Consider the following 27,240-nt stretch of genomic DNA (forward strand, 5'->3'; position numbering starts at 1 on the left):
TGAAGCATAACCTAGTTGGGTCTCCGGTATAGAGTAGTGACCAATAACTAGTGATACTGTTTACAACATAAATTAACATGTTACACATGTACACATAGTTTTGCAATATTTAATTTTGGCATATTTTTTTCAAATATGTAAATTCTGAACAGAAAAAATAGAAAATCCGCTGTTTTTAACTGATTATTTTGCAATTAATAAACGTTTTTATTTCTAATTAAACGTGTTTTTGATTGTACGGTTTTAGATAAATATACGTAAAATATCAAGTCATTTTAACAAAATAAATAAATGTACAAATGCACACGATGATTAATTTATGATTAAGACAATTAGTAAACGCGAAAAGTAAACGCGCGTTTACTTTCAAGTGCACGTAAAAATACAATTGAGTAATATGTAGTAAACGCCCGTTTACTTTGAAGTACACGTAAACATAAACTTGTGAAATCTGAAGTAAACGTCCGTTTACTACTGACTAAACGGACACAGCGTAAACGCGGGTTTACTCGAGTAGATATTAGAAATTTCCATTTTGTACGCGTTAACGTAAATGAAGTAAACGGGCGTTTACTAGTAAACGCGAAATTTAAAGTTAACTAACAAAATATGTGCACGCCGCGTTAAACATGTTAAATTGCGTTTACTTTATGTAATGTTTGGTCTGCACCCAACTGTAGCATGGGAATTGATAGATCCATTCATGAACTTTGCATTGTTTTAGTAGATGGAGGTAAATTAACGATAAAAATAAAGTCGTGTTAATAATTAACTTTTTTCAAAATAGGGTATTTTTCTAATAAAATGATAACACTAAGCCGATCAGCTGTACGTTAATTGTCTTTTTTTTTTTTTTATCTATTAACACTTAATTCACGAATGCAATACGAGTAGCAGAAAGTTACTAGACTGTAAAGTATTTACAAACCGATTTATATGTACCGGATAAAACTTCCTCAATCATATGGTGTAATAGAAAAATAAAAATAATGAAGTTCAAGACATCGGCAATAATTCTATTACTTGTTATTTCTAAAGGTAAGATAATGATCGAGTAAATGTTTGTAGATTTATTGTCAATTCAAACATTTTCCCCTTTGCTTGTTATTAATGTAGTTTTTTATTGTTGGTGTATAGATGTTCATGCCTAACTGATATCATGTGTAACTCTGGTGATATAACTTTAAACTGATTTAAACACAAAACTTAAATATATTGTAAATTTTTCAAGAATATTGTGTTAAATTAAACATGTTATTTCACTGCATGTTGATTTCTAGTGGCAACATCACATTTGACTGATTGAAACTACCCCACTAGACGTCAAATAAAACTCCATATTCCCGTCAGAGTATCATATTCCCATCTGAACATCAGGATTGGATTTTGCAACATTACCCTTGGTTAAAGTTTTAAAACGTTTATATCCTTTTTTTTTTTATGAAAGCACAGTGAAAAGAAATCACGATTAACTTTTAAAAAGTACTGATTATCATTGTGTGTGTTGTGTTTAGTTACAAAAAACAAACGGATAAGAAAAAAATATGTCAATTAATATTATTAGTTAAATAGTGTGCTAGTGACCTAATACGGTATATATGGGGTCAGTAAATTCCATATGGGGTGAGCGAAGCTCGAATCCCCATATGGAATTTACTGACCTCATACATACCGTACTAGGTCACTAGCATACTATGTAACGAATTTATCTTACCAACTATCTTAACTTGTGAAATTTAGACTAGTGTCCTATCAAAACGAGCAAGTCTGCAATACTGTTAGCATTGAGAAACTACTTCCCCATATATACCGTACTAAGTGGATCTTACAAAAACAGATACCAACAATAACAACTTGTTAGGTTTAAATGTGTTTTATGAATTTATTTCAATCTTAATCATCACTTTCTTCGTCTGTTGAAACCTTTACGATATTTTTTTTCAGTACCGTTTTGTTTTCATAAAGGGACGTAACACCACTACTAACCGTGTATGAAATGGGCCCCGCCCCCCTACTACCTTATAAGGAATAGTAAAGGACGTAACTCCACTACTAACCGTGTATGAGATAAGCCCCGCCTCCCTACTTACCTAATATCAAATATACACGGTCTCCACGAGGGCGCTTTTAACCAATCACATTCCTAGAAATGTATAGGAGGTAAGATAAAATATTTTCAGATGTAAAAAAAAAGTATAGTCAGTGGAATACAACATTTATTTCCATTAGAAAGATATGCAGATTTGTTCACCCTCGACAAGTCATATTTCTGTCGGGCGATTCCCTCCTAAAATACATTTTTCTCGGGTGAACACTCAGACACAGGAAATAAATGTATAATGTTTATAAATGACACAAATGTGCTTTTCGTAAACAAACACACTTAATGTCATTCAGCTAAGAAACTTTTAAATTGGAATCCGCTTGTATTACACTCCACAGAAACATAGATTTTGTTGTGCCAAATATGTCTAAGGTAATCCTTAGTTTTTCAATTATTCAATCTTTTGTCATCATCGAAGTGTTGGTTACTGGGCTAGCAATAACATCGGGGATTAAAATTCTACCAGGAGTGGCATCGACCCAGTGGTGTAAATAGTCATCAAAGACAACAGGCTTATAATTTAATACGTCAGACGCGTGTTTCGTCTACATAAGACTCACCAGTGACGCTCAGTTCAAAATATGTAGATAGCCAAACAAGTACAAAGTTGAAGAGCATTGAGGACTTACAATTTTTTTAAAGTTGAGATAAGTACGTCTAAGGTAATCTGTTCCTGGGATAAGAAAATCCTTATGATTTCGAATAATTCATACTTTTGTTAACAGTAAATTTATAAAAATCACCATATAACTGATATCCATGTCAACACCGAAGTACTGACTACATAACTAATAGAACGAGAGAAAAACAACTCTTATATTCCGGACTAGCTACAGATGTTTGATCTGACTGTACGCTAGTTGAGTAAAACGGAGAGAAAACAAACTTATATACATCAAGAATACCAGCTTTTCGTTAGAAAATTTAGTATTCTTGTATCTTTCATATTTTGTAGTTATGCATGCAGTAGAACCTAAAGACCCTTGTCCAAGCAATCTAGACCATATTGGTATTTGATATTTACTGTACTGTAATTATATCACACTTTTGTTTAGTTATTCAATAAAAAATTTAAGTGAATAAATAAAAAAAGATAAAAAAAAAGAAATTTTATTCCGAAAAATTAAATAGGAACAATTGAAAAGTACTTCTCATGACTAGTGTCTAAAAAGTGTAAATTGATAATATATGTGAAAATTGTCGAAATAGGCATACGATGCAATACAAAATGTACCGTAAATAATCTTAGACATTGTAAGAAGAATATGAAAACGCAAAATAGATATAATTATATAAGCTTACAAGGGATCTATAACATACGATGTTAAACAGCATTAACAACATGCACTTGAAAATGGGGAAGCAATTTTTGTTAGTAACAAATACTCCCTAAGTCAATGAAATAAGAGAATAACAATCAAAACCACGGAGTAAACAAAGACTCACAAAACCAAAGGACATGTACATCAACAGTTATGAATAATAATTAAGAAACAACACGAACTTCACTAAAAACCGGGAATGAAATCAGGTGCTCCGGAAGGGTTAGCATTTCCTGCACCGTATACGGCACCCGTCGTGTTATTTCTGTGTTCAGTTCGGTAATGTTGGGCGGTTATCATGACTAAGAAAGAATATCAGAAATGATTTCTGACACACTTCTATCATAATGGACAATCAGCTCATGATGGCGACCGTAAAATGTCTTAAATGATGACCTTAATTTGATTGATTCATAGCCCTGTCTTAGCAACTTTTGAGAAAGCAGTATTCCTCGTTCAACAAAATCAACGTACTTTGAGCTAGCTCTAGAGTAACGTGTCAATTTGGACACATATTCTCCATATGCTGGTGCCGCTGGGATGTTGCTACATAGAAATGGGAAGTTGACTATAGGAAAATTAAAATCATCGCGTTTGTCATAAATTTTGGTATTAATAAAATTGAGAAAGGAAATGGTGAATATGTCAAAGCGACAACCACCCGACCATAGAGCAAACAACAGCCGAAGGCAACCAATGGGTCTTCAATGTAGCGAGAATTCCCGCACTCGTAGGTGTCCTTCAGCTGGCCCCTAAAATATGCATAATAGTACAGTGATAATGGACGTCATACTAAACTCCGAATTATACACAAGAAACTAAAATTTAAAATCATACAAGACTAACAAAGGCCAGAGGCTCCTGACTTGGGACAGGCGCAAAATTGCGGCGGGGTTAAACATGTTTATGAGATCTCAACCCTCCCCCTATACCTCTAGCCAATGTAGAAAAGTAAAAGAATAACAATACGCACATTAAAATTCAGTTCAAGAGAAGTCCGAGTCTGATGTCAAAAGATGTAACAAAAGAAAATAAATAAAATGACAATAATACATAAATAACAACAGACTACTAGCAGTTAACTGACATGCCAGCTCCAGACCTCAATTAAACTGATTGAAAGATTATGTCTTCATCATATGAATATCAGGTACAATCCCTCCCGTTAGGGGTTTAGTATCATACTATCATAAAATATATGAGAAGAACATAACCCGTGTCATGCCAACAACTGTTTTTTTAGAAATAAATGTGTTTAGTTCCGATGCAAAGACCCTATCAGTGAATCAATGTTAAAGCCAAAATATGCAATCTTTAGTGACCTGACAACAGTATCGTAACTATATCCCCTTTTAATAAGTCTATTTAAAACCTACCATCAGTAGTTATTTCGAGAAAAAGGTCTAAATATGAAGCAGATTTATCTGTGTCGGTAGTATCTTAAATTTCAATTTCAATTGGATATATTAAATGTCAGTGATGACTGAATCTATTATTATTAAGAGACAGTACATCATCAATATACCGAAAGGTGAAATTAAAAGACTGGGCCAATTTCTTTTCTCCTTTCTGTACAAGCCCTTGGATTAATTCTTCTTCATAGGAATATAAAAACAAATCTGCAAGTAGAGGAGCGCAATTGGTACCCATTGGGGTTCCAATAGTCTGTTGGAAGACCAAACCTCCAAATTCAACAAATATGTTATCAATTAAAAAGTCCAGCATGACAGTGATATTCTCGTCGGTATATTTTCTCCTTGACTCTGTATGATTTTTCACAAAGTAAGCTGAATTCCAGCCAAAACTAGATATTTAAAACGTGTCCTTTTTGTTAAAGAAACATAAGCTGACGAGTTCTTTCAGTCGAGTTTTACATTTAGTATGTGGAATAGTGGTATAAAGAGTTGGAAAATCAAAGGTTTTAATGTTGGTACAATGTTTTAATGATTGAGATTGTAAATTCACCAATAATTCTTTTGAATTTTGAAAGAGGTTTAGTGGAATACTTGGAAGAACCTGCAATATACCTTTCCTTATCAGGATTTTTGTGAAGCTTAGGAATCCAATATAAGGATTGAAGATCCTGGTCTTCATCCTTTGGATTAACACCAAAGGAGATTAGAATCGATTTGTGGTTTTCCAGGATATTCTACTTCGTAAGCGTACTTAGCGTATATGTAGGATTTTTATGTTCATATTTATCCCCAGTTCCTTAATCAGGCAGTCAATGTAGTGTTTCTTACAAACAAAAACAATATTGTTTGAGTCTTTGTCAGCTGGAACGACAACGTATTTGTCAAGGAGGCAAGACAACTCCTCTATGACCTGAGGGTCTTTAAAGATGGAAGGAGCTTTGGTGCTCATTGACCCTTTAAGCTTACTTACTCTTATCTGAATCAATGACCTCACTGATTTTGCCCACTCCGAAAGAGTTTCAACCTCAACCTATTCTCTTTTTGTCCAGTCTTTTGCATAACACTCAACAGAATCCAGTAGTAGTTTGAAGTTCTGCTTCACATTGATTGGCTGTGGCAATCTGTATTTCGGACCCTTGGACAACAGTTGTTATTGACTATGTTTAGGTCTCCAGAAATTACATGGCCAGCAGGATTATACACGAAATGGGAACACAATGGTTACAAATGCAAGAAAACTCGAAATTTAAAGTGATGAATAATAAATTAATATTGACTTTTATATCGAACTGTCTGGTTTTAACATCATAGAATGGTGTGGGGTGGAAAATGAAAAACAACCATATACATTTCGTGCGCCTGCAACGCTGTTGTACGTTTTTCTAAACCGGGACGCACTAATCTTTAGATTCGATAGCCAGGGATGTGAAATTTGTAGAAACGCTGAGAACATTATAAAAAAATAGACTTAAAAGGTAAGCCAAATTCATCTATGGTCATCTTTCCTGGTTTTTTAATTTAGCAACATGTATTATCCAATATATTAGGTCAGTATAGCAATATTTGAGTTATGATTTTACTTTTATAATTGTGTGTGCTGAGAAAGTTATGATATAGTTGATTTGAATTTATAAGAATCCGATAAGTATCTATCATAAAAAAATGTATTCTATCTTAGCGGCAAATATGTGTACAGACGATTCTACAATTGAAGACAACAATGATGGAACAAAACATGTTGACAGTGTATTATTACGTATAACGAAACAACAAAACAACTGTATATGTCATCTTAGTCTACAAAATAATGCGACTAATTATACTATGTATATGTCAAAATACGAAGAACTAAGTAAAGCGGCTCCAGAACAACAGAACTGTGGACTTGCTGTAGATGTTGATTATGTCGATACATCTGATACAACTCGATCTCTTCAGCCGATTAGATGTACCAGTGGGACTAGTTTACGGTCAATTGCTTTGGGTGGCAGCAAACTTATACTTCAGTCGAGAATTATAGATGGTAACTTCACCAGGGGATACTGTATGCAAATATTCAGAAGTAAGCATTTATTTATCTATTTATCAATTTTGTATGTATCTTAAATTCCTGTGGCATATACTTCTGTCAATTGCCATAGAAGGACGTGAACTGTCGAGAGTTGTCTTGTTTGCAATCATACCACATCTCTGTTTTATTTGAAACTGGAAACAAGGATTATGATGGTGATTCGAGTGGGGATACTGAATGCAAATATCTAGAAGTAAGCAATTGTTTATCAATACTAAGTATATTAATATAGTACAAAATTAACAGAACTCGTTAAGTTATGAACGAATAAAAAATTACATCTTATTTTAAAAATGCAATTGACAACGTGGAAGCACAACAATAAAACTAACTAATTTAAAACTACATGATTTGTATTTAATGTTAATAAATAATGATGATTTAGAACGGATAACAAATTAAAGATATACAAGCAGAACAATCCAAACAAATTTATTTAAAGATAAATCCTTTAAAGTTTGATTTTTGATTGATTTAATTTTTAATCTCTAAGGCTTTTTTTTCAAGACAATGAAATCAAGGAAATTGCTCCAAAAAAGTCTTTATATTGCATCTGTATCTTGCAAAAAAATTGAATAGTGACGATTGAGCATTTACCCAAAAGTGCGGTGACAGAATATGAAAAAGTCGATTATTAAAAGAGATTAATTTAAATTCATGGTACACGGCTAAAAATTGGCACAGTCCTAAAACAATGATTTAACCTGAATTTAAGATTAGTCGTCAAAAATTCGTACGGTGCATTTTTATTTATTTAAGCTTTTAGTCAGCAAATTTGACTTCAAATGCAGATCATTAGTGGCATGCAGTTTGGCTTTTTATTCAAAAGCTGTCCTCGAATATCTTTCTTTTTTTGTTTTATTCAAACATCAGACATAATGTTCGATGCATTAGGCGAAAAATATAATCCTAAAAGGCTTTTGATGATAAATTATAAAGGTAAAAACAACTATTAGCGGGGACAGTTTGTGTTTTACCTGATTCCAACATTATACAATAAAGATCGGATGAATGGATTATATCGTATCTACTATAAAGTAATATAAGTTACGCTCCTGCATGTTGAGTCTATACAGACATCCCAAAAACGGTTTCAACCCTAACTACTTAAAACAGGCCGCAGGATTTAAAGCAATATTCCAACATATTAGTCGACGATAATATCGGCATGGTAAAAGTCGAAGAACGACGTAAATGACAAACAAAATCTGCAAAACCTACATAGACCACCAAAGATCAACATACTGAAAACCAGGGGTTATCTCGTGTGATCTCGGAACGTTTAGCAGATACAGTTTCAATTGTGACACCTGAGTGTCTAACGTGGAAATTTAAATTTGGTGACATTATTTAATTATAATTAACTGGCGACTGAAATAGATACAAAATAAGTTTTTATATCACCGTATCACGAATAACGTTACATTTAAACTCTGTCGTGACCCAACCCACTATCAATATCTGTTTGCTGTTTAAGATTTTAAGAGTCTACTATAAAATATCAGATCATATCTGATAGTTTGCAATTAATTATTTGGGTTCCATTCCTGTATGTAACATATATTGATACTTTTGATTCGCATGACACGGCTTTCATGTTGTCGACCAAACCGAACTGAAACTCTTTTTAAAATGTTGGAATTCCCATAGCTTTGTTTAAAAACATGAGTTAACATTGAAAAACTATTGTTGCCTCTAATGTTTCTGTGAAACATACAGATAAAATAACAGCCGACTCAAGTTAAGAAATCGAAGTCACGGCTATCAAAGGTTGTGCTATGTGTACTATTGTTTGTCTATGTTTTTTTTCCTTTTTGTTGGCCATTGCGTTGTGAGTATATATTCGATTGATTACTTTCGATATTAAAGTCCCTCTGGTGTATTTTGTCTCTCTTTCATATGCTTGCATCTATCAAAAAAAAAAAAATACAACCTGTACTGGGAGTCAAACTGTATTCTGAATTAAAAGAACATTCACAGAATAAAGTTTTTTGCATCAGCAGTGCGATATAAATGCTATTTCTAGTTCAGATATCAAATCAATTATACAGACCAGACTGTAGGGCATAACGACCACGAAAATCGGAAACATTCCGCAGGCTACAGTTAGGTGATCATGGGTTCGTGTTGTTTATTCTTTAGTTTTCTATGTTGTGTCGTGTGTGCTGTTGTTTGTTTGTCTTTTTCATTTTTAGCCATGGCGATGTCAGTTTGTTTTAGACTGTCCCTTTGGTATCTTTCGTCCCTCTTTTAGGTGATCATGGCAAGTGTATAGTTCGATGCGGATCAGAGATGGGTTTTTTCTTGACTTTTGTGTAGAGATGTTGAGTTACAAGCAGCAAGAAAAGACGTTTCTTTCAATACAGGGTTCTCTTTTGACATTTGTCCACGAGGTGCACTGATGTTGCAGTTGTTTTATGTCCCCCATTTACAAATTGATATGGCCAAAGTGTATTTTGCAATGACGAAATATGTCCAATAATGCTGGATAAAAGCTCTTTATATTCATATTCGAAATATTATTATATGATTTGATGCTTAAGAATCTTGTCGTGTTCTTTAAACTCTATGGACCAATACTAACATTCGTTTTTTGCTTAACCTTCCACAAAGTTTGTGACAAACATATGCATTCCAGCCAAGTGTCAGAACGTCGTAATAACATTTCCACATAACAACGTGTTGTCCGATTCATCTGAAAATTAAAGGGCAGGTAGATCTTGACCTGGTAATCAATTTAACCCCAGTCAGATTTGCTCTAAATGCGTTGGTTTTTGAGTTATAAGCCAAAAGCTGCATTTTACCCCTATGATCTATTTTTAGCCGTGGCGGCCATCTTGGTTAAAAGGCCTAGTCACCAGACACATTTTAAAACTAAATACCCCAAAAATGATTGTGGCCAATTTTGAATCAATTTGGCCCAGTAGTTTTAGAGGAGAAGATTTTTTGTAAAAGATTACTAAGATTTACGAAAAATGGTTAATAATTGACTATACAGGACAATAACTCCCAAATGTGGTCAACTGACCAATTCGGTCATGTTGACTTATTTGTAAATCTTACTTTGCTGAACATTATTGCTGTTTACAGTTTATCTCAATCTATAATAATATCCAAGATAATAACCCAAAACAGTAAAATTTCCATAAAATTACCAATTCAGGGGCAGCAACCAAACAACGTGTTGTCTGATTCATCTGAAAATTTCAGGGCAGATAGATCTTGACCTAATGAACAATTTAACCCTGTCAGATTTGCTCTAAATGCTTTGGTTTTTGAGTTATAAGCCGTAATTTACCCCTATGTTCTACTTATAGCCATGGCGGCCATCTTGGTTGGTTGACCGGGTCACCGGACACATTTTTAAAACTATATACCCCAATGTTTGGTATAATTTGGCCTGGTAGTTTCAGAGGAAAAGATTTTTGGCCTGTGGGCCAGGTGAGCTAAAAATAATCTTTCGATACTTAGTTTGGGATTGAATATCCGAAACTTTCATCATTTTCAAACGATTAAAAGGCCGTTCTATCATAAAACATAGATTTTTAAAATTGTTAGTTTATCCAAAAATGATTTATATTCCTTTTAATACAAATTAATTTCATAGAAATCGTCATGACATTGTAAAAACTAAATTATAAGTATGTTTTGAAATAATGTTGTCTGTTTTGCATGTACCTAATTCAACGTATATGGCTTAAACTTAAATTAAGTTTTCACTTTCATTGAGGTATACTAGATGGTTATATTAATAAATACATATTTGTTTATAATTTATTTTAAATTTTGTTAAGTTTTGACGGACGTTGTTCTCATTACTTGAAAAAAAAAAAACCTTTTGGAAAGTCGCATACTTGTGTTCGGAAATATCATTTAAGGAGACTCACGGGTACAAACAAATCAGCAAAAAATTAAACATTTGTTTTTCATTACAAATTTTATTTATTACCTTGAATAGTTGTCACTTTATCATATGGTACAAAAATCATTCCAAAATATCAATTCGTGTTGGCTCTAGGTGACTTTTAATTGTTGAAATCATTTAAAAAGCTAAAAATTATCTCCCTTTGGTGCAAAAATGCCTTTTTTGGCATTAAAATTGAAATATCTTTTTTAACTCATCGGTGACCTATATTTGTTATTGTTGTTTTCGAATAAGCTGTACATAAACTAAATAACTGTACAATTTAAGTGATTTCTGTAATTTAGTTCTTTTTTTATTTCGATATTACCACTATTTCTCCTATTAGTTCAACAGAAAAAAGGACATCAACAAAAATGTATGTTTCTTTCGAAGGCAGATTGTAAGCGTAAATGAACGGTGACCACATTTTTTATTTCATTTTTCTATAAAGTATAATATAAAGTTCGTTTATAGAAAAATATAGAGAAATCCTATATTAGATAAAAAATTTGATTTAGGACCGCGAGCCCCCTTTATGATGGGTTTCCACCTTTTTGAAGAAAAATTGAATAAAGAAGAACATAGATTGAAGTTTCAATTATTCTACTGTAAAAAGAGTATTTGAATTGGAGTTAGATATTCAATTTTGTTTTTCCTTGAAAACAACATGTGACATTTAATCAAGATTTCTGAGAAAAAAAACTGCACCATATTTTCTTCACGACCAGAAGAAACTCAAAGAACACATATTTTCGGATCCAATGATATATGGAATAGACGTATACCATTTTTGACGATTGAAATTTCACAACTATTTAAAGTAAATCATTATAGGCCAAAGTACGGCCTTCATTACGGAGACTTGGCTCGTACCGAGCAGCAAGCTATAAAGGGCTTCTAAAATGACTAGCATTAACCCATTCAAACCAAATGTTAACTCGTGGATCCGAAACTATAACTCAATCTGTCAAGGGTGGAGATCTTGTGTACAATGTAGCAAAGAAAAACAGTTAATATGTTTGTGTTTCGTTCTGGGTGTCAACTATTCGTTTTTACAATTATGGTAAGACAACAGATTCTTGGTATGTAACTCGTACATCCAAAACCTGCAGAGTGTTAAAGTAGATCAATAAGAAACACATTATTTGGACGTGTATTTTTCAGTATACTACATAATACAGTGTATGTAAAGTGCGGATCCTAAAATATCATTTTCACTGTATATGCCAGAAATTTTTGATGTAGAATGGTAAATAAACAGACGACTTTTTTTTTTATTTTTGAAGAAAATGAAGAAAATTAGTTAAAAAGTATATGTTAAGAAACACATAATACTAATAAAACAAAGTAGGAGATGCGAACTGGTTTTTTTTCGCGCCTAAATCCAAATAGCTGTGAAATATATACCAAAATAGGTGAATATTTAGGACATTTCACGAACAGATCGTGCAGGTGTTTTATAACTAACAGGTAAGATGTTGTTGCAGAAAAAATATTCATTTCAACACAATTATTAAAGTTGTATAACGTAGAATAGGTTTTGTCATTCAGTTTCTTCATATTGAACTGAATTCCACTATGATGCTTTCTTTATGCGAGTCATGTTTACTGTCGAATAATGATACTATTCTTTCATTTTCACTGTAGAGCGATTCATTAGTATTGTATATGCGGCGCATTTTCACTGTATGATATATTTATTTTTTTATCTATTACAGCGTATTTTTTTAAGCATGTAAAGCAAGACTTTAGTTAGCGTGCTTGCTTTGTTTTTTTTGTACAATCATTATGATAACACCCAATTTAATTCAAATATAATAATTATATAAATACAGGTTAAACTATGCCGATACATATTGTTTAAAGATGTCAATCTTATTTACAAAGTTTGTATAAACAATTATACAAACTAAGCAATCAAGTCAACCAAAATTTTGCTTTACATGCATTAGGAAATTAGCTGTAAAGCCTTAATTTAGCCGACTTGCTCAAACAATAGACAAAGTAAGAGACGGATTTGATAAAATTTAACTTACGGATGAAAGTTTGTTTTTAAAACACTCTAAAAAAATTCAATAGAAATAACATTTATTTCAAATGTATTCCATTTTTTTAAATTTCTTATGAATCGCATAGGGATCTTTATCCTTTTTTTTTTTTATCCATTTCCATATCCTTGTTTTTTTTTATCCTTTTCCATGACACTTCACCACTAATTACGTACATCTTGATAACGATTGAATCGTTGGTTTTCCCGTTTAAAAGGTTTTACACTGGGGCCCTTTATAACTTGCTGTTCGGTGTGAGCCAAGACTCCATGTTGAAGACCGTATTTTGACGTATAAAGGTATACTTTTATAAATTGTGACTCGTTTTGAGAGTTGTCTCATTGTCACATATGACATCTTATCTATCTGTGGCTCAACCCGAAACGAGACGGGATAAAAGGGATAAAAACACACTTTTTTAATATATTTATAATGGGCTTAATATGAGTCAGAAAAGAGTAGAATAGTGGGTCGCGTTGGGGTATAAGCGTGACGCGGAATTGCCGATTTTTTTGTAAGCATGACACGTGATAGTCAAATGATTGTGTCGTGAAAACGAGAAATAAAGTATAGCGGGACACGGAAAATTTAAAAAAATGAGAACTGCATAGTATAAGCGGGATACGGGAATCTGATAAAGCAGTAAGCGGGATCAGGGTCAGACTCACCCCCCCCCCCAAATGAGACCCCAGAATAAGATATTTTTTTTTTATCTTCATCCTATTGTTACAGTCATGCCTTCAATAACAAATGTATCCCATGCATGAATTTTTATAGACAAAAGACCTTATGGATATTTGGGGTTCTTTGACATGCTGAATCTAACCTTGTATCCAGTTTGGGGATTTTTACCAAGTTACCGAAATAGCCCACATAGATGTCCAAAGGGTCTAAGATAATCAAACCTGAATTGTAGCATGCATGTTGTGTACAATTATCCAAATGTGCATTGTTTGACCTCTGTGGTAGTATATACTCGCGGATCTAGAAATTTTTATAAGTAGGGGTCCAATGACTACCAAAGAGGGGGCCCGCTCCAGTGATTCCATATAAAAGTAACCAAATGTTTTCCCAAAAATGGGGCAACCCCCTGTCCCCCTAAATCCTCCTCTGGTATCGAGCTGTTCATTACGGATAATTTTTTTTGTATCAAGGGTGCTCTACTTCACGTACCAATGCAAACAAAAAAGTTCGCCCACACATTACATTTCATGTTTTAATGACTGTGGATAATTTATGTCACATACCGTTTCATCTTATACAGTTAAAATCATGCAAGCAACAATCGAGTCAAGAACATTTGTTCTACCAAAACTGTCTTTTTCAGAATATGGAAATTGAAGCAGTTGAGGGTACAACTGGGGAAAGTTAATCTTTTATAAGTTTTTCGGTCACCATTGCGTTTCAAGATGCATATTTCTCTGTTCGCAAGTGTATTTATTGCGTGGAAAATAACGTCCTCAAATGTACTCGTCTCTATTTTACACAGACTGCACTTAAACTCCGCAATATCAATCTTTGACTTAAAAAAAAATACAGAAATATATTTTATTTTTTTTTTTAAATCAAGGAAAAACGTAATTTGAAGAATACAATATGACATTTTGAGAAGCGTTTTTGTTACAAATTTGAAAAGCTATATATTTGGTAAAGAATGAATGAGGAGTTTGTATTTCAATTTGAAAATACATTTATCATAAATTCTAAAGTCATCAACTAAGTTTTTTCATTTGTTTCAAGTGCATTTATCACATAATTCTACAACAAAAATTCCTCGCATCTTCGAAAATTCCACATCAGAGATGACTGCACTAACAGTGATAATTCATCGCATCTATAGTTAAAATGGATCGCTTTCAAAAATCGATATGCTATATTATGTTGCTTTTATAACACTTATTTGAACTTTAATGCTATGTTTGTACATAATAAAGACATATCACAATGAAAATATGTAAAAACTTTCCTTCAAATCAATTAATTAGGTATTTTCAAAACGTAAACAAATACAGTTTTCCCATGATCCTTTATTCTACAATAGACATACCCACATATGACAGTGAAAATGAACTACCTGGATTCGCACTTCATATACACTGATAATATGTCACAGTTAAATTAAAATGTGCATACAATTTGTAGAAAAGCGAAATTATATTTTTGCTGATCAATAATAATACTCTCTTAATATTAAACTTTTGATAGTTTTGATAAAAAAAAGTTTTATAAAATTAATGAAACGTGTTATGATTGTCAATGTCAACATTCACCCATATTTCCAATGACGTTGCTGAAAGAAATTCAAGGTAACTGCTTTGCAAGGTTTGACCATTTAATGCAATGTAAATGTATAATAAATATTGTTGAAGGTGAAGCAATTTACACCTGCAGTATGATCGATCAGGTAGATAAAGCAGGTTCAGATAATGATTGGATAATGACAAGTGGTACACAGCAGACACCTAAGAGATTCTTTGCAAGGATTCTTTTTATTCATTTACTCTAGTTAAGGTTTTGAATTAACGTCCATATTCAGACTTGATCTCACGTCGTAGTTATAGATGTTCCATTGCAAAACGGTCTCTCATATGTGACTAAGGTTTTCAATCGAGCCGAAGAAGAACAGGAATATCTTTATTTCTGAAAATTAAGTGAAAAGTTGAAATATAGGTAAGACGCGAATTTTATAATTTAAATATTGGGAAACATGATAAATGTTTTATTTGTATTCTACGGGTATAAAAGTGTTAAGTTGGCCAACATGTGGCTTGCAATTAAACATAATTATTTAGTAAATATAAAAAAGAAGATGTGGTATGATTGCCAATGAGACAACTGTCCACAAGAGACCGAAATGACACAGACATTAACAACTACAGGTCACCGTACGGCCTTCAACAATGAGCAAAACCCATACCACATAGTCAGCTATAAAAGGCCCCGATATGACAATGTAAAGTTTCGTTTCAATTTGAAAAGGAAAAAAAATAAGTTCATTTAAGCTGATGTTAATTATTATACCTAATAACCAATTCCCGGAAGCATATTCATGCAGTTCTTATAGGCTATTTAAAGTTGACAATAAATGAAATTTGAAATACATATTGTATTAGAAGCTACAACCCTTATTTTTGTCTGAACGCAATTGATCTTTATTGTATTATGGCTGTTTAATGATATACTTAGTTTACAGCATTGACTAAGTTTCCTTGTGTTTTAGTCATTAGGTACATGTATTCAGGGAAAATATCTTATAAAATATGTATTTAGTTTTAGTATAATTCATTTAAGTATATTTTGATTTGAAACGCGCGTCTGGCGTACGACATTATAATCCTTAACTATAAATATTAAACATCATATAAATAAATAAAATATGAACTGGTTCATAAAGTTTACTTCTGCTAACCAATCGGGAAAATAACGTATCTACATTTAACTTCTACGGTTATTATGTGGTTTTGTTCACTTTTCATATGGCACAATAGTATTTCCTGAAAAAAGGTATTTTTAGAATTTTCAATACTTAATAGCACTTCCCAAAAATCTACTTGCACAGTAAACTGAAGTACTTTCATTTTATTATTCAAAAGTTAATTATAATATGTATAATGACCGTTTACTTGATTTGGAATCTTTATAGATATAAGGCCACTCGTGTTTTTTATGTCTTTCAACAATTAATGAATAGAATAGGTACTTGAACCATGTAAGACAGTGACCAAATTATAAAACGGTTATCATGATCCCATGAGCAAGGATACACAACTATGCAAAGTTTTTTATGCCCCACCTACGATAGTAGAGGGGCATTATGTTTGCTGGTCTGTGCATCCGTTCGTTCGTCCGTCCGTCTGTTCGTTCGTTCGTCTGTTCGTTCGTTCGTCCGTCTGTCCCGCTTCAGGTTAAAGTGTTTGGTCAAGGTAGTTTTTGATGAAGTTGAAGTCCAATCAACTTGAAACTTAGTACACATGTTCCTTATGATAAGATCTTTCCAATTTTAAAGCCAAATTAAACTTTTGACCCCAATTTCACGGTCCACTGAACATAGAAAATGAAAGTGCATGTTTCAGGTTAAAGTTTTTGGTCAAGGTAGTTTTTGATGAAGTTGAAGTCCAATCAACTTGAAACTTAGTACAAATGTTCCCTATGATATTATCTTTCTAATTTTAATGCCTAATTATATTTTTTATCCAATTTCACGGTCCATTGAACATGGAAAATGATAGTGGGAGTGGGGCATCCGTGTACTTTGGACACATTCTTGTTTTATTTCTTTTTTCAGCACTGATATATTGGTTAGCTTTCACATAGTATGTCGAACAACGGTGATTATAGCAATAGGGGTTAAACAAACAAATATGATGTGAAATTATATATAAATTGGTTTCAGAATTTTCTTCACTTTATAAAAGCTTCAGAACAAAATATTGATGGATTTATTAATTGGTTTATTGAATACATAGTTATTTTAGAATAAAGTTTGAATCAATGTATGCATCCATTGGTTAGTGAAATTCTGGAAAGTTAAGAAAGAGAGAATATAAAAAGGATTAATATTTTTTTTAAAATTTCATTAGCTCTTTTACCTATCGTAGATAGTCAGTCTCTTTAGTTTAGTTTCTTGTGTATAATTCGGAGTTTAGTATGACGTCCATTATCACTGTACTAGTATACATTTTTTAAGGGTCCAGCTGAAGGACGCCACCGAGGGAGTTTCTCGTTACATTGAATACCCATTGAAGGCCTTCGGCTGTTGTCTGCTCTATGGTCGGGTTGTTGTCTCTTTGACACATTCCCCATTTTCTTTCTCAATTAAATCTTTATTTTCCAAAATACATTTAGGACAGTAGAGTGACAATGACCGGTATGAGTTTTGTCATTATAGGATCAATGATCCCTTCCAGGCATACATGTACGTTTGAGATGTAGTATTATTTATCAAAGGTACCATTTGTATAATTTGATACGCCAGGCGCGCGTTTCATCTACATAAGACTCATCAATATCCAATAAATTTAAATGATCTAAACTATACGAAAATAAGACCAATACTCATCGTCAGGGTAGTTTCTGCTATTCTGCTAGGAGAAGGATTAGGGTAAGTGGCAACTACAGTACAGATATATCAAACACATAAGCAGTTATTTCGTTTACACGAACGATTTGAATCAAGTTAAAGTAAGTAGCGGAAAGACCAAACAGTGCCTTTCCATCATAGAAGAAAATGATAGTGAATCATTTATAGTTTACAGAACTCTTAATTTTATTAATAATTACAGAATTGAAACTAAAATGCTACCCTCAAGAACAAACAACCCAAATAAGCCAGGTAATTACTACAGAGGACACCTTTTCAACAAAAATGGAAACAGAAACAATACTGATCGGCAATACCCACGTGACAAGTTCTAACACTCTGTCGACTGATGAGAGAGAGAAGAAAATTACCAAAGGTATACAAGAGAAATGTATGAATTTTCCAAAAGAAAAAAAATCCTAACCTAGTTTTGCCTTAAATATTTCTTTCTTTACTACAAATTTGATTTAGATATGCTTTTTGTTTTAATATTTACTAACAAATATAGCATTTGTAAAGATTCTTATACATAAGTTTTACGATATATAACTTGAATTACATTTTAATTTTCAGCAAACTATGATTTCAGTTCCAATTCTCTATTTACGTTTGTTATTTGTAGAAAAGAGCAGTGTCAGTGTACCAGTTATTATTGTTGCTGTTTTTGGTTGGTGCTTTACGGCACTCTTTGCCATAACTACGTTCTTTCTTTACCGAAGGTATACAGAAATCTTACATTACCGCTAACGTTATAGTGGGTTTTCCTCACCGTGAAATTATTAGATAACACATATTTGTTTTTGAAAAGTTTGCATGTACAAAGCTTAAGGTCAGTGAATAATATAACAGATATTGAAGGAATAACAGTACTGTATTTGGAGTCAGTAAAACTGTATTTGCTGCCGAAAAATTTCCATTTGATTGCGGATACTCTTCAACTAAGAAATGTTATTCTATTATAATAAAAAAAAAACATACAAAATAATTTACATATCAGAGCTTGTACAAATCCGCTCTATTGTGATTTTGTGGATAATAGTCGCATTGGCAGTTATACCACATCTCCTTATTTTTATATAGATTTAAAAAACTACATAAATAATTCTGGATAATTATAACTATGACATGAGGTCATACAAATGAAACATATTAAACCGAAGGTTATGACGTTACTTGTACCATTCCAATTGGAAAACAATCTCATAAAATCATTGTCTTGTAAGTAGGCTATGAGTTAATTTCCGATTATGTCGGATCATTTATTATTTCGAATTATGTTACATTATCTCATTCTCAAAACTGTTGTTCTTTGGTCTAGTCCCTTTATGTAACTGCATCATACAGATGTACAGAATCCATACACCTTTTCAATTTTTAAAAAATTTGTTCAAAAAAGAAAAAAATAACTCACGCTTATCAATCTTCTTCTTAGACTAATGGCTTTTCTTAAAGCTGCTGTATTTTAAATGTATTATTAGGTGACCGTTATGGTACGAATAAATTATTTATTTTCAAATGATATGTATCAATTTAATTTTAGAAACAATAATCCACGAACAACCATTTGTAGGGAACAAAATGCCAACAACCAGTATGAGGAGTTAAGCGCATCACGACTTTCATCTAATTACAATTCCCTTACTGTGGCAACAGATACAACATGAGTTGAACAATATTGAAACTTGTGATTTACATGAAAAAACTGGTAAAACATTTGATTGATAATGCAATTGATAAATAAATGCACAGACTTAAGAAAATGTGTCTAACATGAATAAAAGTCAGTTATTTGACCCATAAATGTTACATAGATTTATACAAGACTGAAGCATTACTTGAAAATAGTTTCTACATGATACTTATGGTTCCGCATAACATTCATGTAGTTTTTATGTAAGGTTTCTTTTTTGAGAGGTTAAGGCTGTGAGGTCGTTGATACAACGAGGAGTTGGAACACTGAAGTGGTTTGTGACAATATATATATATATATATACGTTACGTCGATCGTTAATAACCCAACATTTTGCTAAGCACTAACAGCATTATGGTTGTTGGAAATATTAACTTAAATGACTGCTTGAAGAAGGAATTGGGTACTAACAACTCATTTGAAAACTGAACATTTATACCCGACGACTGTTGATAAGAAGAAAATACTGAATACTCGTGGACTTTTATATGTTCCTGTAGGAATTTCAATAAAAAAATGAGGAAATTGGATCTTCTTCCACTGTGTTGGATATAACACAGGTGTCCTTACACACAACGTTACTCATATTGTTGGGACTGTCCTTTATGTAACACTTTATTCTGATAATTAACAGTGGGTGAACTTACTTTCGACTAAGTTACCAATTTTCCTGTGAAAAGGTATTTGCATTTAAAACAAATCCAGTTTTATTTTTCAAACTAACGTATAAAATAAACAGGATTATTCCGTATTGCTAAGATTTGAGTAGTTTTTTCTAAATGAATTGGATTTTGATGAAATAAGCATATTCACCTGTAGAAAAAGTATATTCACTGCGCAAAACGTCGCGTGCTTTTGCGTGCAAAATTTTGGTAAAAAGCGTTTGAGCTACAATTGGTTTTGGTAAATAATTTCCATCACATACATTTCTCTCGGGAATATGGAATAAAACAATTACTGTCTTTTGTTTCGGTAAATATGTGGTTTAATCGACTTTTAAAAAACTGATATTCAATTCTGTAGTTGTCCTCAGTGAATATCAGCAAAGGTCAATAAAACTACATCAATTTACCTCATCAAAGGACAGTAATTGTTTAATATATATTTTACGTAATTTTCATTTTTATCGAAATATATCTGCTTAAAAAAAAAGAACCTGTATGCTTGTGTTGCTTAGTCCTTGAATTAAAGAATCCCTAAAATTTTATGTGCGATACATTAATAAGGTTAAACGATGATTCATCAAGTGAAATTTGTTTAACTGTATTTCATAGGAGTGTTTGTCTATAAGTTTTTACTCATTTACACTTTTTAAGTCATGATTTTGTAAAGAAGGAAATGTTTTTGTTCATTTCGGTACTATATTTTCATATTCCTCGAAAAAAATATTTTTGGTCATTATCATTTAATAGTATTTTTTTGCATTTTAATTCTTAATTTTTTTCGCAATAATTCTATTTACAGTTTCGCTAGTATTAGTTCCAACGTTTCATGACCGTTAGAATTAAAAGAGAGATATGACAAGTGTCAAAGGCAGCTTCCTAACGAACCAAAAACATATTAGTTAATTACAACAATTAAGGTTTAATTAGCGCTATTTTTATTGTTTCTAAGTTTACTTAAATATCATTTTTTGGTATTTTAAATTCAAAAATGTAAATGCCGATTAGTCAAAATTAAAATCGACTTTGACATCTAATTTCGTATATATGACAATGTACTAAATTTTTGAAAGATTTGCGTAGGGATAATTTTTAATCATTTGCACACTTGAACATTTCTGTTTTTCTTTAAGATAACTGAAGAAAATACCTGTCAAGCTATCACTGTGAAAATTAACTAAACTGAACCTGACCTATACTTTATGGTCTATGACCTAATTCTAATTTAATTTCCCATTATAAGGTCTTTCTACTTTTCTGTGGAACGATCTATTGTATTTTTGCTGATTATAATTTTTTTTTTCGCTTAATTTTGATCTTGCGATAAATATTTGTTTCGCAATATATCGCTTAGACAATTCTCATATTGTATGTTGTTTTTTTTAACTCATCAACTGTTTACCGTATTGTACTGGACTGTTTTCATTTAAGGCCCTTAGATCCTGACATAGATAATGATGTCAAGTTCAAAGGTCAAGGTCAAGTTTTCAATTTTAACTGTTCCTATTTTTGGCATTTTCTCCAACACTTTTAAAGATATATATAAAAGAACAAGCGCAAAATGTTTGCTTTATTGTAATGAAAATATTTTACATTTGGTCTGATACAATCTAAAGGCACATTATAGGAGTAAGTGCCCCTGAAATGTACAATTATCAGGAAAATTGATTATAACTTCAACAGGGTTCCTTATAAAGCCATATGACCTTTTACAAAAAGATTGGGTGACATATGACCTTAAAAAATGACAACCAGAAGTGACCTTTTGGAAACCGGAGGTAGCATTTTTTACACTTTTTCCATGCAAAAGTACTCGGAATCCAAATATTTTATAATATAATACAATTTTTTATCACCATAAACTAAAAGTGACTTTCGATAAACTGGAAGTAGCCAATTATTTCCTGGTTTACAGGAAAAGTTATATAGAACTATATATTTTTGGAATCGGTGTGAAAGAAGCTATCATATGAGACCGGAAGATACATTTACTTAACCGGATGTAGCAAATTATCTCCCTTATTTCACTCAAAAGTATATATATTTAAAAAAAACTTAATTTATCCCATCAGTATGAAGAAACTAATGATTGGATGCCTTTACAACTTTGAATAAACCGGAACTAGCTTCATTTCAACAGATATTCCAAATTGTTGTGTAAAGACCTTCAATTGTTCTCTGAACAATTGGTTTATAATTCTATTTACATACTTTCTCTGTAGATCGTTCCTGTTGACATCACAGTTTACACAACTCTAGCTCAAATGAAATGAAGCTGATATCAAAGCTCTTTTTATATACATCATGTATGACAATTAAATTTTTGTTAGATACGATTTTAGTTTGATTTGTAATTTTTAGATGATGATAAAGCCAGTTTACCTGTAGTTATTGTTGCGGTTGTTGGTTGGTGCTTTACGGCGTTCTTTGCCATTACAGCGTTCTGTCTGTACCGAATGTATATATTCAATTTACCAAATAAAACAAACTAAAGATACCTAAGGCACATAAGAACTTTTGACCATGCCATGGCAAAATACGAAATTCGATGGTTACAAATACAATGGCAATCACTATTGAAAATGGCAACTTTTAAACTACGTTGAGCAAAACTATCATTACTATTTTCATTGTATTACAATAAAGATTTATTTTAAGTTATTGTAAAAAATAATTTGTTTTTAATTTAAAATTAACGTTTCCGCCAACCTCAGGGATAATTTTTGAGCATTAACATGACGACCAACAAAAGCTAACAAAACCTAGGTTATTGGTTACTTGTTCTATTCAGATTTCGGTGTTTTGTAAGTAGGCTAAAAGAGGGACGAAAGATACCAGAGAGACGGTCAAAATCATAAATCGAAAATAAACTGACAACGACGTTATGGCTAAAAAATGAAAAAGACAATAATAGTACACATGACACAACATAGAAAACTAAAGAATAAGCAACACGAACCCCACCAAAAACTAGGGGTGATCTCAGGTGCTCCGGAAGGATAAGCAGATCCTGCTCAACATGTGGCACCCGTCGTATTGCTAAGTATAATTTTCGATCATTGTTATTTATTCAAACATTTGTGAATTCTAGCAGTTCATTATTTTTAGGAATTATTTATCTTTTCTTTTTATGTTAACTATAGGGATTCTTTAACTTTACAATACTTACATTTTTAATTCAGAATCTGTACTGCACCATCAAACATTAGTAGGGACCAAAATGCCATCAACCAGTATGAGGATTTAAGTGCATCACGACTTTCATCTAATTATAATTCCCTCAATCTTTCATCACAAGCAAACCAAAATAAGTTAACAACATAAGGGCATTTTACTTTAATGAAGATACTAGAATAAGGGATTGGATTGATGTTTCAATTGATAAACATATATATCTTTAGTACATGTATGTAGTATGCCATAATTATTTACATGTAGGATTTTATGCTTGTGACAGAGATGTCAACACATGTTTTCTTGTGGAATTGGCAATTATATCACATCTTCTAATTTATAAATATAGATTCTACCACTGCATCGAGTGTAATACGATATTTATCCACTCGAGACAGTTAAATTTTCAAATCTAAAACGCGAGGCTGGCCGAGCGTTTTAAATATTTAAAATTTAACTGTCGAGAGTGGATAAATATCGTATTACACGAGATTTGGTGGTGGAATCTGTTTCTCTAACGATTTTCAAACAATACACATGCAAACTTATTCCATCTTTGCGACTGATCTGCAAAAAGATGTGTTCTTTCTATGTGACGTTATCAGGCATGGTCGCCTTTTTTCATACCGTCACAATAGGAAATTCAGAGGAAAACAAGACAATTCGACGTCGCAATCGGAATTTAACCAATGAAGAACTGAGATCAAACGAACCACACGTTGATTAATTTTTTTTACAATGGGTGCAGAAAGGGATAAATTGACGAAGAATTAGAGAAATATATATATAGGCACCAGCCTAGGGAAATTTATCTTATTTTAACCTGGAATTAATTTAGACAAGAGATATGTATAAGAGTTTCCGCATGACATGCATGTAGCTTCCGAGTAAAATATATTTATTCTCTATGAAAGTCTTGACTGATCAAGAACAAGGAACTAATGCTCTGTTACTTACCTTCTCTGTTTTTTAAATGGTCTCACACACATTTAGATTTCTACTGCTTTCTTCCTTGTTTTATGTATATTTTGCTGTTTATGTCGCAGTAGAAATGTCTTTTTACGGGATAAATCACAATAAATAGCATCGAACCAGGATATGATTCACAGTTAACAACACGTATTCCGTAAACGGTGTGTCAAAAGCGTTAAATTAATGTTTCAAGTCACAATACGTAATTCAGCATAGATAAAGGCTCCAACATCACTGTGACTTTACGATTATCTATATGATGTGCCCGAGTTATACACTTGAACAGAAAACGAATTATTATTGTAAAAACAAACTCGGAATATATCATTGTTATGTTAAAACATTATGAACATTTGAACTCATATTTTTTCAATCAGGTACCTATGATTTGTAATATTTTCATGATTAGGTATAAGTTGTATGTCTAACGTGACATGCTACCATGTTCAGATGACCAATCTGTCTCATTTGCAATCATACCACATGTTATAATGAATTTTATATAGCTACTAATTTCTACGTGATTTGGTGGTGAATTTGACATTTATACATCATCTTAATTGTATATAACGAATAGTTATCAAAGGTACCAGGATTATAATTTAGTACGCCAGACGGGCGTTATGTCTACATAAGACTCATCAGTGACGCTGATATCAAAATATTTATAAACCGAAACAAGTACAATGTTGATTATTACGAAAATATCTAAATTACTGCAAGCTAAATTTTACATGTATCTTTTTTATCAGGAAGGTGTCATGGTCGTTTAATCTGACCAAATGGTCTCTTGCAAGAAGGGATTTGATTTGATATGCAACAGTATTATAAATAAGTAAATGATGACAATAATCAGTACAATAATTAGTACAATAATCGATACAATAATCACTTGATATATCGGATTAATCAAATGTTGTTTCATATTTGCTGTGGTCATCTGAAAAAGAACACTACTAAGTATCAATCGTTCAAAAAAATGTCCAACAAAGTAAAAGGAACAACATTAAAACAATATGTTTCGAAAAAGAAGTTGGCATCATTTAATCGTAACATTTAGACTAAATAGGAGACTTGATGTATAGCATACAATCATTTACCCTTAAGGTGGCTCGGGTGTCTCCCTCCATCTTGGATTTTGAAGTACCAGATTACAATTGGCCTAGACCTTTAATGAAATGTGCAAATTTTTAGAGGAGTATGTAATTCATGCGTAAGACTGTTACTGTAAATATAGAAAATTATGTGTTTTGTCATATTTACGACTGTATTTTAAAAAAAAGAGGTGATAACTCAGATAAAGTAATTCTATAATAGCAAATGTTGCGAATTAACTTATTTGACTATTTAACAACAAAACAAGTCCGCTGACCCAATTTTTCTTCATCTTATCTTCTAACATTTTATTTTAACTTACTATGGTGTAGTTTTCTTTTGATTACACAAAATAGGATTGTACATGCATACTCTACACAAAATCTGACAATTTTGCACACCCTGTAGCGTGAAAAAGTTTCCACCGACCCATACTTTTTATTATTTAAAAAAAAAAAAAAAAACATGACAAGGCTTCATTTTGACATATTAGTAACACAAATTTCTGTGGATTTTAATTAAGAAGCCCACGACACCTGAAAGTCACAAAAATTCAGTAGTAACGTTTAATCACAAATACAATATGTTTATAATCGTTCATTGATAAAAAAATAATAGGATTGTTAATTCTAATCTTTATTTTTCCCTCATACTATTTGATTCAAAAACAACTGACGTGTATGTTGACGAAATGTCTGGTTCAGCAAAAATAAGCTTGGTATATTCGATGAGTTTTTCATAATTCATAGTTTGTTTGTTACATTATTTGAAGTGAGCCATTCAAAGCGAGCTAATTCAGATAATTTCATTAATAAAACAAAATCTGAAGTAAAAGACTATCGAATTGTGTTAACCTTATGCGCTTATGGACAATAGACGCATTTACACTTGTATCCCAATTTGTTCGCCATTACGTGAAATCACATAGGTTCCCTTAAACTTTGACATCATAATTCAAATCATATGAAGTCAGAATTGAAAAGTGATTGTTGCTTGCGTCAAAAAGTAATTAGGAGTAGATCTAAGGTCATTCGGAGGCAAAATTCAGCTAAATATTCAAAATGTAAATACATTTATTCTTACCGGCATCGAATAAAGGTAGTTGTTGATCAGTAAAGAAGCAAGACTGAAATATCTCGAAAAATAATAGTACACAAAAATAAAAGGTATCTCCACAGTTGTATTTTAAACGACATTGTTCAAACTGTAAAATACACAATCGTACAGTAGTCGCGTATGCATTTTAATTTTAGTTACTTTTGTATATTTCGGAATTTAGTATAACGTCAATTGTCAACAAACAAGTACACTTTTTTGTTTAAGGGCCAGCTGAAGCACGCATCTGAGTTCGGGATTTCATCGCTGTATTGAATACACATTGTTTGCCTTTGTCTGTTTCCGCTTTTTCGTCGGGTTATTGATGTTTCAAGAAGTGGTTTCTTTTTTCCTCTTTTTAGTTTGATAATTCAAATCATCCATATTAAATATTTGTTTTAAATAATATCAACTCTTAAAGTGCAAACCCAGATTAAAATTGTAGATGAATTGTATTCAGGCACTGATAAAAAGTATATACTTATAACTTGAAAATACTAATATATGAACTACTTACAGTTAATTTAAGTAGGGAAAACTAATTGATTAAACGCTGATAAACTTGACCTGTAAGTGTCACCCACAATTACTGGTATAACGTTTACTCA

At 32.1% G+C, this 27,240-nt stretch overlaps 1 protein-coding gene and 1 long non-coding RNA gene across 2 annotated transcripts in view; both read left to right on the top strand.

Annotated features, from left to right (window-relative positions):
* The window catches only part of LOC143049423 (uncharacterized), a 127,048-nt gene extending 107,303 nt beyond the window's left edge, over positions 1 to 19,745 (top strand). Inside the window, exons 2-4 of the long non-coding RNA XR_012970232.1 lie at positions 18,147 to 18,320; positions 18,567 to 18,663; positions 19,485 to 19,745. This is a non-coding gene — a long non-coding RNA (uncharacterized LOC143049423). The remainder of the gene's footprint in view (positions 1 to 18,146; positions 18,321 to 18,566; positions 18,664 to 19,484) is intronic.
* LOC143048810 (uncharacterized) lies at positions 949 to 15,370 on the top strand. The gene is made up of 4 exons (XM_076222679.1): positions 949 to 1,038; positions 3,060 to 3,113; positions 6,520 to 6,903; positions 15,234 to 15,370. Exons 1-4 carry the CDS (start codon positions 990 to 992, stop codon positions 15,368 to 15,370), a joined length of 624 nt encoding a protein of 207 aa, XP_076078794.1. The 5' UTR covers positions 949 to 989.
* Positions 19,746 to 27,240: the final 7,495 nt, after the last annotated feature.

Source organism: Mytilus galloprovincialis, chromosome 10, assembly GCF_965363235.1.
Source record: "Mytilus galloprovincialis chromosome 10, xbMytGall1.hap1.1, whole genome shotgun sequence".
NCBI classification, from domain to species: Eukaryota; Metazoa; Mollusca; class Bivalvia; order Mytilida; family Mytilidae; genus Mytilus; species Mytilus galloprovincialis.

Excerpts from the sequence above, each read along its gene's own strand:
- LOC143048810 (XM_076222679.1), top strand. The coding sequence starts at position 990 with ATGAAGTTCAAGACATCGGCAATAATTCTATTACTTGTTATTTCTAAA. Across the intron at positions 3,114-6,519 it reads AAGCAATCTAGACCATATTG|CGGCAAATATGTGTACAGAC; the intron begins GTATTTGATATT and ends ATTCTATCTTAG. Across the intron at positions 6,904-15,233 it reads CTGTATGCAAATATTCAGAA|GTGAAGCAATTTACACCTGC; the intron begins GTAAGCATTTAT and ends ATATTGTTGAAG.